At 37.6% G+C, this 16982-nt stretch overlaps 1 protein-coding gene across 1 annotated transcript in view; it reads right to left on the bottom strand.

The window, feature by feature from the left end:
• Positions 1-389: 389 nt before the first annotated feature.
• LOC129741382 (adenylate kinase isoenzyme 5) overlaps positions 390-16982 on the bottom strand; it is an 18524-nt gene continuing 1931 nt past the window's right edge. Inside the window, exons 2-8 of the mRNA XM_055733107.1 lie at positions 15396-15538; positions 9570-9752; positions 9402-9510; positions 9008-9320; positions 8726-8942; positions 1604-1768; positions 390-1181 (exon numbers count right to left, since the gene is read on the bottom strand). Of these exons, the coding sequence (XP_055589082.1) occupies positions 798-1181; positions 1604-1768; positions 8726-8942; positions 9008-9320; positions 9402-9510; positions 9570-9752; positions 15396-15538 (1514 nt within the window). The 3' untranslated portion in view covers positions 390-797. The remainder of the gene's footprint in view (positions 1182-1603; positions 1769-8725; positions 8943-9007; positions 9321-9401; positions 9511-9569; positions 9753-15395; positions 15539-16982) is intronic.

Raw genomic sequence — 16982 nt, 5'->3', positions numbered from 1 at the left:
CATATATCTGTTATAGCTCAGTTGGCAAGTCTTTTGCCTTCTGAACCGATATCCGCGAGTTCGAGCCCAAGAGTACACATCGAACACAGTGCTACCGGATTTGTTTTTCAATAACTGCAACGTCACGAATGCCGTAAAAATGGTAAAACGACTATAATCCAAACAAAAAAAAATGTCTCACGTCTAACTTCTCACGCTTCATGTTTCGGGTCTCATGTCTCAGATTTCATGTGTATGTGTATGTGTATGTACGAATGTACGTACATATGACTTTTTTGGAGCTATATATTTCAAAATCAAAACATCTCACTAAATGCATTATTTCATTTTTCTAAATAAAATAGGTACTTTGAATTGGATTTCTTGTTTTTCTTTCAAATAAAACCACATTTTGATTTTCTACTGAAACATTTTTACTCTCCTATATTAAGGTGATAAAGTGTTCTAAAATTATGGTTAAAGCTTGATGCAATCTAATCCTCCATAACAGGTTTATAAACTTCGTTATGACTGGGTTCAACATTATCTTAAACCTTACAAAATCTACGAACTATTCTTATCACTGGTAAGAACTATTTATAGGGGTAAACAAAATCTACTAGTAACAACATTTGGCACCAAGCCAATACAAAAATATTTGCTCTTGTTCAAGTTCTTTGTTAAAGCTATGGTTTTTGATTGAATGATGATCGAGATCACCCCTCTCTAGACACATCTCTTATTGCGACTGATTTTTTAATGCTTGTTTTTGATTCTTATTCTTAAGAAAAATTTTAATGGGATCGTATGAATCAGATTTACATATGGGAATCAAAACTATCTGCTTCCGTAAGCAAATTTCGGAAGTTGGGCCTTCCATTGGGAATGAACCCATTCCGGGAGCCCCCCTTCGGAAGGTGTCCATTGGCCAAGCTGACGTGATGGCTGATGGTGGGCACCACACCCGGAACATCGGCATCCAAATCATGCACGATGGCATCGGCATTCTTCAATTCCATCGGGGCCACCTTACTGCGGCCCTGCTTGATGGCATCCTTGAAGCTTCCCAGCTTTATCGGGCTTACGGATCCTCCATCAGCAGCGTTGCCAGGTTCTGCACCTAGACCAAGTTTCTGGATGTTTTCCCGTACAATACGCTCGAATTCTCGCTGTACCGTGGGGCTGTCAGTGTCTCCGTCAACCTTGAAAGAACAAGGAGGATTATTCAAATAAATTACAATTTTGACACAAACAGACAATTTAAAAAAAATCAGTGTAGCCAAAATCAGTTATTTATCCAAATTAGGACTAAAATTCTAGCCACACAACGTCTCAACAACCAAGCGTCGTAAATCACATGACGGCATGTCATTAATAATTAATCGATGTATGAAGCAATTACAGATCAACTTAAATACATACATCCGGTTTCTCATAAAGGCTCGCACATACATTCACCCATACGACAAAAATCACATACACAAAGACCCCAAATTGGCTTTCTCCTTGAGTTTTCTCAGTGACAGTGACACTGAGACAGTTCTCTGCTCCCTCCAACTGAATAGCCGTACTGTATCAATAATGATAGTTGATGATGACGGTTGTGAAAAGTCAACACACTTACGATGGTCAACCGGCCGGCGGTGTCCATTTCCTTCAGCATCGGCAGCGTCATCTCCCGGAATAGTTCCAGCCGGCGCCGGAACGAGGAAACGGTATCGTCCAGACGGCCCCGGCCCAGCTGGAGCTTGGAGCAGTCCAGCAGAATTATCGGTGGGGTTTGACGGAACTGGAGGAACAAAAGAAAATTCAAATGATGAATAAATTATACGCCGAAATACATAATTTGAGGAAGAGCATTGATTATTGAAAATAATAAAAATAATTTTAATAAAAGGAGCACTGTAGCAAAAGCACGATGATGATTTTTAAATCCAACGAACGGATTCACGTTTCACTCTGCAATTATCTGTTAGGTACTTTGCAAATGAATTTCATGTTTCGTATTTGAGAACAAATAGCTATGAAGGCCCATTTCTGCAATACAGCAGCAGTATTCGTATTCGACCAATCAGATCCACCCGTATTCTCGGTAAGATGGAACTGAGAACTCTAACCTACCGAGCCATTCGACCTTTACAACTATTTATTGAAATTGTAGTTATACGTAGCTACACTCAGACGAAGAGGAGTCCCAGAGAAACAAGTTCATCTCATCGAAGCGCAGCGCGAGGCATTTTCGTGGAAGGTACTGCACAGAAAACCCTTCCAGTTTCATGGTACCTGGACAACACAATGAGAAAGTGTAGCGTTTCCTATCTTGGTAGCCAGATACCGTATGATAGATGGGGATGGTCACAGAGATGAGAACGAGAATTAGAGGCGCTTAACTGGGATTAACATCTGATAGGAAATATGAGTTCCCTCGATTAGATTCGTTCATCAAATTTCATTTTGCCAAAATCAGTATATCTTCCGTTTTTCGTCAATTAGAGCGGTTTGCAATCTGGCAACGCTGCTTGGTACCACCATCAGGCGTAATCTGTTTGCCAAGATATTGGAAGCACTCCACTTGCTCAACCTGTTGCCCAGCTACCACGAAATTGGAACGATTTTCTAGTTTGATTTCCATCGACTTGGTCTTTCCGACATTGTCTTTGAGACCTGCTGCCTTGGAGCTTTCGGTGAAGTCTTCTAGCATTTACCTACCAGGGTGGAGGCAATAAACATATTTTTATCAACCTAGCTGAAGTAATAAAAATTATAAAAATTGTACGATTTTCGACACCTTATTCGTACTCGTACATACTGGATGACCGCAAGAGAGCACAAGTTTTTGCTCTTAACGCGTTCGTCGTCACGCTCATTTTGGTAGTTTTACTAGACCGGACCCAAAGAAATTCTCGGAGCGACAAAATAAAGAAGGAGAGCTCCCAGCTTTGCAGCATGAGGCTAAACTGAGCGGCTTACATGAATAACAGAGCGTCACACGTTTTGTTAACGGATGCAAGCCATTCACTGAACCTCAAAAATACCCAAACTTGAGAACTTTCCCCGCCAACCCGAATGAAACTCCCTCCCTACAGGTTTGGCTATTGGTGGCATAATCCAAAGTTAAGCTCTTAAAGGAGAACTCATCCCCCAAAATCTGATACCACAATAAAATGGAAATCAAAATAAAAAAAAATATCGCCAGGTACAGGAATTACACCCATACCTGCAATAGCTTTGCGATTACCGTCTCAGGATGCTAACCGCTCGACCACCGGAGAGTTGTTGAGAGAGGCAGCTACATCATCGTGTATGTGAGACTTTCTCCGAATGAAGCGGGAATAAAAGTTATCCCCCAAAAAAAAACAGTTCTTCGCTTTGAACTTATCCCCCAAACCTAAATCTGGCACGATGGAGGTAACAGAATCAGATGCGCTTACAACAAAAACCCCCCAAAAAAACAGTTCTTCGCTTGAAGGACAAGTTTGGCTAATTGGCAAGCTGTGATTTTTTCACAAACTTAAGTTGTCAATCTTGAACTTAGGTTTGGCGGGTGGCAGTTCTCAAGTTTGGGTATTTTCGATTTTCAGTGTTGCCAGCGAGAATATTTGCTGATTCTCTTATTGGACAACTCTTTCAAATACACATACAAAGGGTACAGCAAATCTATTTGTTCACTTGAAAATCGCGCGGGAGAACAAATTGAGCGAATTGGTCTTCGGAATCTGAAAACATGGCGTAATTATCATCATACTCGATTCAACATGTTCGTCGCCCAAAAAAATCTTGGAGCGTTAAAGTGAAGCCAGAGAATTCTAGATTTAGAACGCGTAGTGAAACTGAGGGGCTATCTTGAGTAAGAGAGCTGTCATCCGTTTATGGGTCCCTGGGCGACGAACGTGATAAACCGACTTCAAATACCCATTTATACGATCTCTTACTTGGTTGGCTTTTGGGTAGGGTTGCCATCCGTCCCGCAAAAGCGAGATATGTCCCGCTTTTTCATTGAATGACCCGCCGTCCCGCTTTTTCCTGAGCTCACATTGCTGTTCATTCAAGCAGACGACCACGGCTCGTGAAGCATGGGACAAGCTGAAGGACCACTTCGAGAAGCCGACGCTGAAATCCAAGGTCTTGTGTTTGCGGAATTTGATCTCCAAGCGATTCTGTGAAGGTGACGACATGGAGAAGCACGTGAACGAGATGGAAGAAGTTTCCGACCGCCTATCCGTGGCCGGGTTGAAGCTCGACGAGAAACTGCAGACTGCGCTAGTGCTGAGTAGCCTTCCGAAATCGTTCAACGCCCTGACGCGTTGGAGAGCCGGGCGGACAACGAAATTACGTTAGAGCTCGTATAACCAAGCTGATCGACGAGGTGACGAAACAGGGAAGCTACGATCCGGAATCCGTTCTGAAGGCTGGATCTGGTAAGAAGGTAATTGTCTGCCATTATTGTCAGAAGCCGGGCCATAAGCAGAGGGATTGCCGGAAGCAAGCAAGCGACCAGGAAAAGGATCCCTGAAGCGACCAGAAAAACCGGAAAAATCTACCCAGAGCGAAGGAAGCTGGGTTGTCGACTCCGGGGCGACATCCCACAAGTGCGCCGAACGAGATTTCTTTCTGGAGCTGGATGAAACCATCAACGAACACGTCACGCTGGACGACGGGACGATGACAGCTGCGAAGGGCAACGGGACGTGCAAAGTGGGTTGCTGCGATCTGGAAGGCAAAAATCGCACAATCACGCTTTCGGATACTACAACGCCATGAAGGTAGAAGAGAAAACGCACACGCAGGATTGCCTGCACGCGTGGCACAGAAAGATGGGCCATCGAGACAAAGACGCCGTCCAGGAGCTGTTCAAGAAGAAGCTAGCGACCGGCATCAAGATCACCGATTATGGCATACGATCCGTGTGTGAGTGCTGCAAAGAGGGTAAACTTGCACGACTTCCGTTCCTGAAGAAAACGAAGAAGCGATCGAAAATAACGCTGGACCTGATCCACGTGGGCTTATGTGGACCCATGAAAAATGTTACGCCAGGAGGATGTCGGTACTACCTGACAGTCACCGACGACTTTTCCCGATACACAACCGTGTATTTTTTGCGGGAGAAATCCGATGCTGAGGAAAAGCTGAGGGATTTCGTTTTGGAGGCAAAGACGACATTTGGCAGGCCGCCGAAAGTCGTGCGCTCCGACAACGGTGGAAAGTTCAAGAACAGGTCGTTGGAAAGGTTCTTCAAACAAGAAGGAATCAGACAGCAGTTCTCAACGCCACACACCCCACAGCAGAACGGAACAGCCGAACGCAAAAATCGTTCCCTGAACGAAATGGCGCGGTGCATGCTGCTGGACGCAGGGCTACCGACGAGGTACTGGGCGGAGGCTGTGAACACGGCCAACTACCTATAGAATCGACTACTGACTAGGTCGATGGATGTCACTCCCTATGAAGCGTGGTGGGGAGAAAAGCCAGACCTGAGCCACGTACAGGTTTTTGGTGCGAATGCGTACGTGTGGATACCGAAGCAGAATCGAACGAAGTTTGATGCAGCAACGCAGAAGATGACTTTCGTTGGCTATTCGACCCAACAGAAAGCGTACAGATTCTTGGACAGGAGCTCCGGGCACGTCATCAACAGCTGAGATGCTCGTTTCATGCCGACTAGCAGTATCGCTTCTCTTCGGCCGGCCGTTTTCAAACTAATCCATTTCCTATCGTTGCAGGGGACGTTCTCGGTGAGCCAGCAGACGACGAGGAAGGATTGGAGTTGGATTCCGAAGACACAAAGATCAAGATACGATCACTGAATCGGACGACGACACCACTCTCACCGAAGATCACGATGCCGATGAACGTCCCCTCAACGCACCGAGTGGACCGCCATCAACGAGCACGCCGATACGTGTGTCAAGCCGATCGAACAAAGGGGTACCACCACCCCGATTTCACGAAGCCAGCAGCCTGGTAAGCCAGCAAATGTTCGAACCGAGGACTCTAGCAGAAGCGCTAGCGAGTCCCGAACGGGATCACTGGAAAAATGCTATGGATGAAGAGTATGCTGCCCTCCAAGAAAACTCCACCTGGGACATCGTTAGCCTCCCCCAAACCGGAAGCCGGTCGGCTGCCGGTGGATTTTCAAGAAGAAGCTGGACGAGCGGGGGAATGTTGCAAGATACAAGGCCCGGCTAGTTGCCCAGGGATGCAGCCAGAAATTCGGTAGGTACTGACTACGACGAGGTTCACGCCCTGGTTGCGAAGCACACCACGTTTCGGGCACTCCTGTCGGTAGCAGCACGTCGAAAGATGCAAGTGAAGCACGTCGATATCAAGACGGCATATTTGTACGGAGAGATTTCGGAGACCATCTACATGCGTCAACCGCCTGGGTACAAATCCGGGAATCCCACGGAAGTGTGCCATTTGAGAAGGAGCTTATATGGCTTGAAGCAAGCATTAAGGGTCTGGAACCAGACCATCACCGACGTTCTGGGCGATGATGTCAGCAATTATCTTGGCATCCGTGTTGAGCGGGAGGAAGACGGAAGTTTCCTGTTGAGCCAAGAAAGTTACATCGAGAGGATATTAACGAGGTTCGGGATGGAGCCAGCCAAACCCTTGGAGACATAACATACATCTTCCGAGTTTGAGGAATAGCATTTTACAAATGCTTCAACCACCAACCAATATATAAACATAGCACAGGACATGGCCGGGATTCGAACTCATGACATGACCCTTTTCGTTTGAGGACACCGTTCACTTAGGACACCAACCGAGAATCGATAGTTGCCGTACATCGAGCAGCCAGGGTAGCATTCAAATGAGCTACCAGGACGAGCAAGGAGCACTGTGCCAGAGCGTAGAGCACAACCCATGGGGCCAAGCCTGTAGAGTTGCACTAGCGAAATTCGGTGGCCCTAGGTTGCCGGACGAAAAGTGTTCAGAAAAATTAAAGGGAATCGTCCACGACATCGAGACAGTAACGAACGAGGAATTTGTGGCCATCGCTAAGAAACTGGTGGTGAACAAGGCCCCAGGCCCGCGAGGAATCCCGAATTCACTGGTAGAGATGGCGGTACAGACCATTCCAGATACTTTCAGAGTGGTGTTACAAAAGTGTCTCGAAGAGGAATTTTTCTCCAACCTGTGGAAAACTGAAAGCTGATGTTACTACGGAATCCGGGGAAACCCCCAGAGCATCCGTCATCGTTCAGACCTATCTGTTTATTATATACCCTTGGTGAACTACTGGAGAGGAAAATCTTCAACAGACTAACTATCTGCAGTGGACGCCATCCGAATGGTGACAGAATACGCAAGCGCGCATATCAAAAGAAGAGAAAAGTTGGTCTTGATTGCGTCATTGTGACGATAGATGTTAAAAATGCCTTCAAAAATGCTAGCTGGGATGCCATTGCCAAAGTGTTCCACATGATGCGTGTTCCCGAGACCTTCTGCAGATTAATAGGAAGCATTTTTGAAAATTGCATCTTGACCTACGAAGCAAAAACTGGGTTACACAGGGTTCCATACTTGAACTTGTCTTTTGGAATGCCATGTTTAATGACGTGTTAGGATCGTGCTATTGATCACCGGCGAAAACAACCGAGGAGGTAGAAGACCTTGAAACGGTGTCTGTAGAAAGAGTTGGTATCTGGATGGAAGGAGTCAAGCTTCATATAACCCACCACACAACCGAAGTACTACTCGTGACCAACAAAAGAGTTGTGCCGCACATGATGACTGTTGAAGAACACACCACATCTTCAAAACAGCAGCAGAAATACCTCGGAGTTCAGGTCGACAGCCGCCTCAGTTTCGGTGCACATGTTACAAGGTTGGGATAGTGCGTCGAAAGTCATCGACTCACTGACCTGGATTATGCCGAATTGCCATGGTCCAAAGCATAGCAAAAGACGTCTCCTTGCGGGCGTGGCACTATCGAAACTACGATACGGAGGAGCGACCTGAAGCTCTGACTTAGAGTTGGAGCGCAATAGATCCAAATTACGGAGTACACATCGGCTGATAGCCATGCGAGTTGGCTGTGCATAGAAGACCGTCAACAGATGCAGCTTTTGTCATCGCGGGCATGATTCCCATCGACATTACTCTGGCGGAGGGTACAGAATGTTACGTAGAGAGCTGTTAGAGGAGTGCGTGAAGCTCAACGAGCAGCATCGATGCTCAGGTGACAGGGGCAGTGGGACGCATCGAGCATCCCACGGCTTTCAGACTTCAGACGGAATTATGGAGAGGTCGATATTTACCTGACGCTGTTCCTTTCGGGTCAAGGGCAAGGTTGCCGAAATTACAGAAAAATCTGTTATTTCACAGAATTTGAGCAAATTTTCATCACAGAATCTATGTCACAGAACAAAGAATTCACGGAATTTTAAAATTTTGTAGGTGTTTTCAAACTTTATTTTTTTGTGTCAATAAAAAGTTGGATTTTCTAAGATTCATTTAAAAAATAGTAGGTAAGATTTATGAAGTTGACGTGAAATATTAAAAAGTCCCAATTTTTTATGAATGATTGAATAAAGGCTGAAAAAGTGATACAGAAACTACTCTTCAACTTCTCCCTTTAACTGCAGTAAAACTTCTTTAAACGCTAAAACAGCACTTCAGTTTGCCTTTATTCAGCTAGCAAGCTGAAACAGCAATCACGCTTAATCTCAATTTTCGTTCAACGAGTTGGCGTTTTATATAAGCCAAAATTTTTCTTGGATTATCAGTTGTATCTTACCTTTCGCTCGAACTCCCGCACCTGCTCCATATCCCGGGGGTACCCATCGATGATGACGCCCTTCCGGTCGGCCAACTGCCCCAACTGATTCTCCAGCAGCTTCTCCAGCGATTTCTTAGGAACCATTTCACCGGCTGTGATTGCCTCCTTGACGGCAAAGTTCTCGGTTCCGATGCGCGGATCCGAATCGGCCGTTGCCCGCAGCAATCTCCCTACACTGTTGATTTTAGAAAGTTTTTTATGTTTAATTTATAAGTTTTTACGTAATGAGTTATATCCTACCTAAAATGGCCCCAACCGGGGTTACTTCCGACGGCTTTCGAACAAAGTGCTGCCTTATTACTACCGGGACCTCCGATGACCCAAATTACCGCTGGGGCTCGTTCCGGATTGAAGCCGGCCATGTTGATCGCTTTGGAGGCACTACTTTGCCGATGAACTCCTATGCTAGCCAGGGTCGGTTGCCTTTGCAGAGGTATCGGTTGACTTTTTTGATGGGATGGTGGCCGATGAATCGGTTGTTGTATCGGTAATGATAGTGGTGGTGTCGGTGTTCTATTGATACGGCTATTGATTTCTACTTCATGCGCCGGAGCTGTAATAACTTTATGTTGACTAGGTGCCGTTTCTACGCTAACTATACTGCCGGGAATGTCATCTACGCCCCTCCCCATACCTGCGACTCCGTTCAGTAGTGCTTCCTGATTTTCTTGGGCACCCAAAATGTCTAGCACAGCCGACCGGAAGTCTTTGTACACTTCCGACGGTATCCGTTCGCCGTTCACCTGTAAGTGAGGAAACCTTAAAAATCTTAAAAAGATTCAGGGTACCAAAAGTTTCTCACCGCAATCAACATGTCGCTTTGGTCGAAATAATCAGCCACGGGCATGACGTTCTTGAAGAAGTTTTCCAATTCCATCTTGGCCAGCGACAGAACCACGTGCCCTAGCTTGGCCCCGTAGTCGATCTGTCGCTGGAGAATCGACTGGCGCCAGGAGATCAGTATGACGCCGTTGATCACTTGAATCTGGAAAAAAGGAAGCATTAGAACAATCTTGATTATATTCCCACCCTCTCTTGCGAGGATTTATGTCATTTTTGTCATTCTTGTCATTTTTGACATTTTTTCATATTTGTCATATTTGTCATTTTTGTTATTTTTGTTATTTATGTTATTTTTGTCATTTTTGTCATTTTTGTCATTTATGTCATTTTTGTCAGTTTTGTCATTTCTGTCATTTTTGTCATTTTTGTCATTTTTGTCATTTTTGTCATTTTTGTCATTTTTGTCATTTTTGTCATTTTTGTCATTTTTGTCATTTTTGTCATTTTTGTCATTTTTGTCATTTTTGTCATTTTTGTCATTTTTGTCATTTTTGTCATTTTTGTCATTTTTGTCATTTTTGTCATTTTTGTCATTTTTGTCATTTTTGTCATTTTTGTCATTTTTGTCATTTTTGTCATTTTTGTCATTTTTGTCATTTTTGTCATTTTTGTCATTTTTGTCATTTTTGTCATTTTTGTCATTTTTGTCATTTTTGTCATTTTTGTCATTTTTGTCATTTTTGTCATTTTTGTCATTTTTGTCATTTTTGTCATTTTTGTCATTTTTGTCATTTTTGTCATTTTTGTCATTTTTGTCATTTTTGTCATTTTTGTCATTTTTGTCATTTTTGTCATTTTTGTCATTTTTGTCATTTTTGTCATTTTGTCATTTTTGTCATTTTTGTCATTTTTGTCATTTTTGTCATTTTTGTCATTTTTGTCATTTTTGTCATTTTTGTCATTTTTGTCATTTTTGTCATTTTTGTCATTTTTGTCATTTTTGTCATTTTTGTCATTTTTGTCATTTTTGTCATTTTTGTCATTTTTGTCATTTTTGTCATTTTTGTCATTTTTGTCATTTTTGTCATTTTTGTCATTTTTGTCATTTTTGTCATTTTTGTCATTTTTGTCATTTTTGTCATTTTTGTCATTTTTGTCATTTTTGTCATTTTTGTCATTTTTGTCATTTTTGTCATTTTTGTCATATTTGTCATTGTTGACATTTTTGACATTTTTGTCATTTTTGTCATTTTTGTCATTTTTGTCATTTTTGTCATTTTTGTCATTTTTGTCATTTTTGTCATTTTTGTCATTTTTGTCATTTTTGTCATTTTTGTCATTTTTGTCATTTTTGTCATTTTTGTCATTTTTGTCATTTTTGTCATTTTTGTCATTTTTGTCATTTTTGTCATTTTTGTCATTTTTGTCATTTTTGTCATTTTTGTCATTTTTGTCATTTTTGTCATTTTTGTCATTTTGTCATTTTTGTCATTTTTGTCATTTTTGTCATTTTTGTCATTTTTGTCATTTTTGTCATTTTTGTCATTTTTGTCATTTTTGTCATTTTTGTCATTTTTGTCATTTTTGTCATTTTTGTCATTTTTGTCATTTTTGTCATTTTTGTCATTTTTGTCATTTTTGTCATTTTTGTCATTTTTGTCATTTTTGTCATTTTTGTCATTTTTGTCATTTTTGTCATTTTTGTCATTTTTGTCATTTTTGTCATTTTTGTCATTTTTGTCATTTTTGTCATTTTTGTCATTTTTGTCATTTTTGTCATTTTTGTCATTTTTGTCATTTTTGTCATTTTTGTCATTTTTGTCATTTTTGTCATTTTTGTCATTTTTGTCATTTTTGTCATTTTTGTCATTTTTGACATTTTTGACATTTTTGTCATTTTTGTCATTTTTGTCATTTTTGTCATTTTTGTCATTTTTGTCATTTTTGTCATTTTTGTCATTTTTGTCATTTTTGTCATTTTTGTCATTTTTGTCATTTTTGTCATTTTTGTCATTTTTGTCATTTTTGTCATTTTTGTCATTTTTGTCATTTTTGTCATTTTTGTCATTTTTGTCATTTTTGTCATTTTTGTCATTTTTGTCATTTTTGTCATTTTTGTCATTTTTGTCATTTTTGTCATTTTTGTCATTTTTGTCATTTTTGTCATTTTTGTCATTTTTGTCATTTTTGTCATTTTTGTCATTTTTGTCATTTTTGTCATTTTTGTCATTTTTGTCATTTTTGTCATTTTTGTCATTTTTGTCATTTTTGTCATTTTTGTCATTTTTGTCATTTTTGTCATTTTTGTCATTTTTGTCATTTTTGTCATTTTTGTCATTTTTGTCATTTTTGTCATTTTTGTCATTTTTGTCATTTTTGTCATTTTTGTCATTTTTGTCATTTTTGTCATTTTTGTCATTTTTGTCATTTTTGTCATTTTTGTCATTTTTGTCATTTTTGTCATTTTTGTCATTTTTGTCATTTTTGTCATTTTTGTCATTTTTGTCATTTTTGTCATTTTTGTCATTTTTGTCATTTTTGTCATTTTTGTCATTTTTGTCATTTTTGTCATTTTTGTCATTTTTGTCATTTTTGTCATTTTTGTCATTTTTGTCATTTTTGTCATTTTTGTCATTTTTGTCATTTTTGTCATTTTTGTCATTTTTGTCATTTTTGTCATTTTTGTCATTTTTGTCATTTTTGTCATTTTTGTCATTTTTGTCATTTTTGTCATTTTTGTCATTTTTGTCATTTTTGTCATTTTTGTCATTTTTGTCATTTTTGTCATTTTTGTCATTTTTGTCATTTTTGTCATTTTTGTCATTTTTGTCATTTTTGTCATTTTTGTCATTTTTGTCATTTTTGTCATTTTTGTCATTTTTGTCATTTTTGTCATTTTTGTCATTTTTGTCATTTTTGTCATTTTTGTCATTTTTGTCATTTTTGTCATTTTTGTCATTTTTGTAATTTTTGTAATTTTTGTAATTTTTGTAATTTTTGTAATTTTTGTAATTTTTGTAATTTTTGTAATTTTTGTAATTTTTGTAATTTTTGTAATTTTTGTAATTTTTGTAATTTTTGTAATTTTTGTAATTTTTGTAATTTTTGTAATTTTTGTAATTTCTGTCATTTTTGTCATTTTTGTCATTTTTGTCATTTTTGTCATTTTTGTCATTTTTGTCATTTTTGTCATTTTTGTCATTTTTGTCATTTTTGTCATTTTTGTCATTTTTGTCATTTTTGTCATTTTTGTCATTTTTGTCATTTTTGTCATTTTTGTCATTTTTGTCATTTTTGTCATTTTTGTCATTTTTGTCATTTTTGTCATTTTTGTCATTTTTGTCATTTTTGTCATTTTTGTCATTTTTGTCATTTTTGTCATTTTTGTCATTTTTGTCATTTTTGTCATTTTTGTCATTTTTGTCATTTTTGTCATTTTTGTCATTTTTGTCATTTTTGTCATTTTTGTCATTTTTGTCATTTTTGTCATTTTTGTCATTTTTGTCATTTTTGTCATTTTTGTCATTTTTGTCATTTTTGTCATTTTTGTCATTTTTGTCATTTTTGTCATTTTTGTCATTTTTGTCATTTTTGTCATTTTTGTCATTTTTGTCATTTTTGCCATTTTTGTCATTTTTGTCATTTTTGTCATTTTTGTCATTTTTGTCATTTTTGTCATTTTTGTCATTTTTGTCATTTTTGTCATTTTTGTCATTTTTGTCATTTTTGTCATTTTTGTCATTTTTGTCATTTTTGTCATTTTTGTCATTTTTGTCATTTTTGTCATTTTTGTCATTTTTGTCATTTTTGTCATTTTTGTCATTTTTGTCATTTTTGTCATTTTTGTCATTTTTGTCATTTTTGTCATTTTTGTCATTTTTGTCATTTTTGTCATTTTTGTCATTTTTGTCATTTTTGTCATTTTTGTCATTTTTGTCATTTTTGTCATTTTTGTCATTTTTGTCATTTTTGTCATTTTTGTCATTTTTGTCATTTTTGTCATTTTTGTCATTTTTGTCATTTTTGTCATTTTTGTCATTTTTGTCATTTTTGTCATTTTTGTCATTTTTGTCATTTTTGTCATTTTTGTCATTTTTGTCATTTTTGTCATTTTTGTCATTTTTGTCATTTTTGTCATTTTTGTCATTTTTGTCATTTTTGTCATTTTTGTCATTTTTGTCATTTTTGTCATTTTTGTCATTTTTGTCATTTTTGTCATTTTTGTCATTTTTGTCATTTTTGTCAATTTTGTCATTTTTGTCATTTTTGTCATTTTTGTCATTTTTGTCATTTTTGTCATTTTTGTCATTTTTGTCATTTTTGTCATTTTTGTCATTTTTGTCATTTTTGTCATTTTTGTCATTTTTGTCATTTTTGTCATTTTGGTCATTTTTGTCATTTTTGTCATTTTTGTCATTTTTGTCATTTTTGTCATTTTTGTCATTTTTGTCATTTTTGTCATTTTTGTCATTTTTGTCATTTTTGTCATTTTTGTCATTTTTGTCATTTTTGTCATTTTTGTCATTTTTGTCATTTTTGTCATTTTTGTCATTTTTGTCATTTTTGTCATTTTTGTCATTTTTGTCATTTTTGTCATTTTTGTCATTTTTGTCATTTTTGTCATTTTTGTCATTTTTGTCATTTTTGTCATTTTTGTCATTTTTGTCATTTTTGTCATTTTTGTCATTTTTGTCATTTTTGTCATTTTTGTCATTTTTGTCATTTTTGTCATTTTTGTCATTTTTGTCATTTTTGTCATTTTTGTCATTTTTGTCATTTTTGTCATTTTTGTCATTTTTGTCATTTTTGTCATTTTTGTCATTTTTGTCATTTTTGTCATTTTTGTCATTTTTGTCATTTTTGTCATTTTTGTCATTTTTGTCATTTTTGTCATTTTTGTCCTTTTTTGTCATTTTTGTCATTTTTGTCCTTTTTTGTCATTTTTGTCATTTTTGTCATTTTTGTCATTTTTATCATTTTTGTCATTTTTGTCATTTTTGTCATTTTTGTAATTTTTGTCATTTTTGTAATTTTTGTAATTTTTGTAATTTTTGTAATTTTTGTAATTTTTGTCATTTTTGTCATTTTTGTCATTTTTGTCATTTTTGTCATTTTTGTCATTTTTGTCATTTTGTCATTTTTGTCATTTTTGTCATTTTTGTCATTTTTGTCATTTTGTCATTTTTGTCATTTTTGTCATTTTTGTCATTTTTGTCATTTTTGTCATTTTTGTCATTTTTGTCATTTTTGTCATTTTTGTCATTTTTGTCATTTTTGTCATTTTTGTCATTTTTGTCATTTTTTGTCATTTTTGTCATTTTTGTCATTTTTGTCATTTTGTTTGTTATTTTTCTTCCCAAAAATATAATGTCTCTGTCGTACTGAATATAGAGAAAAGTTTATTTTTTAGAAAAATCTAATCGAATACTTTTTTTTTAATTTAAGAGATTTCAAATTATCAAATCCTACTCGAATAAAAATAAATAAAAAATTCTTAACTTGTGGAAGAAAAAACGACTATTTTTAAAGGTAATTGCTAGTAAATTGATTACAGCTATTCCGACTACAATTACGAAAAAAGAACGATACAAAATCAATCCTTCTCAGGTAGAATCCTTCGCCTATAAAATATATCGGAAAAAAAAGCTACACCTCATTTATTATAGAAGAAAATAATGACCAAGTCAAATACTTCATTTGCTCCCACATTTTCAAAATCGAAATAACACACGAACGATACTTCTACGCCTTACTAAGCTATGTGTAGGGTTTGAAGGAAAGGGTGCAAGAGGAAACCCCCAATTCAATTTGAACCTTAACGGAAATGGGCTGTGGAACAGCTTACCTTCTCGGAGTATTCTACGACATCCCTCATGGAGCGGGGATATCCGGAGACTAGGTAGGTTTTGGCAGCTGGTGACATTTTCATTTCCAACATCAGGACTTCCGTTACGGTGCGGGACGACAGCTGGGAGAAGTCTTGCATATCTGCGAAACATAGAAGAGAAAAAAAAAACGTGAAAATTCAAATCGGTACGGAGAAGGTACAAGTTTATTGAAAATTTGCTTTTAATGCAAACAATGTAATGTGTGGGCTCATCTAATGGGCCCCAGGGAAATCGTGTGTATCAGTATAGTTAATGACACACCGTACATTATTTGACCTTAATTAATATTTCAAACTACCAGCCATTAGGCAGTTTCTCACATATATGAGCAGCTCGTCTCGGCGCACAGAGAAAGAGCCTGAATCATACGGTATCGAAAATCGATCGAAGCTCCGACCAAACACACGTCTGTACATTGCATGGTGGCTAATCATGGAAAACTTTGTGTGTCTACTAAATACGTTTTTGTATGCTTCGTCAGCAATAAGTATGGTCAGTTGAATGAAATTTCCCAGTAAATGTATCTACTAGGTACAATGAACGCGACAACGTTTGTCTATTCTCAATAAATTATAACTAGCCTAGCCGTGCCACATTGCCTTGGCGTGGCGCAAAGTATGACATGTGCCATCCATGAGGAAGACACAACTTGCTGATTGCCGGGTATGGGTGCATCCCTACCAGCGTTGCCAAACTGGTAATGTAATTTCTCCATTCTTATTCCAGATACCTGTATGATATCCGTTTGAGTCTACTGGGTGTTTAATTGTACAAATCAAAATCCGCGTTTTCTTCTCACGTAGAATAAAATTGTGCAGAAATACCACGAAATACTTTATGCTTATTTACATCCCCGAACGTATTTCGCGTTACAAAACTAATCCACTATGAAAAAATATCTGAATTTACCACTGAACCTGCTTTACGTCGATTGAATCGAGTAAATATAATAACTCAGAACGGCTAACAATTTTATATTTTAACTGCCGATCCATACGAAATCTTCTGAAAAATGGACGTCTACGCTCATTTTTTCATAACCATTTTCGAGTTTTTTTCAACCGTTTTATGGGTTTTCTCTAAAAACTGCGATTATTGTTATTTTTCAACCAGCATGAATTATTAAATTTAAACCATATTCAAAGTTCTCGTGGAAAATCATAATAATGGTAGAAATTTCGATCCACCATTGTTTGTTTTTACAGTAACTCGAAAGAGATGCTCTCGGTTTTCTTTTCCGAAATTCCGCAATTAAGTGCTGTTATGCAAAAACCAAAGGTAGGTACATTTTTAACATTATTTCCATACTTTCGCGATATTCACGAATCCCATCATTCAGCTTTCTTCCAGTCTTTGCAACCCAACGGGAGGCTTCGAGTGAAACGTCGGAAAATAATTAGCCGGAGTTTCTAAAGGAAGCTGCTGTATACGGAACAAATTCTCAACTGTTAAACATTTTGGTTACGTTGGTTGAGCTGACTTACGATAAGGTTTTTCTGAAGAATTGTCCGCAAACAAAGTAATGTTCCACTTGGTAACTTCAA

Source organism: Uranotaenia lowii, chromosome 2 (genome assembly GCF_029784155.1).
Source record: "Uranotaenia lowii strain MFRU-FL chromosome 2, ASM2978415v1, whole genome shotgun sequence".
In the NCBI taxonomy this organism is placed as follows: domain Eukaryota; kingdom Metazoa; phylum Arthropoda; class Insecta; order Diptera; family Culicidae; genus Uranotaenia; species Uranotaenia lowii.
The sequence above is the reverse complement of the archived record's forward strand: the minus strand, read 5'-3'. Positions and strand labels throughout refer to the sequence as shown.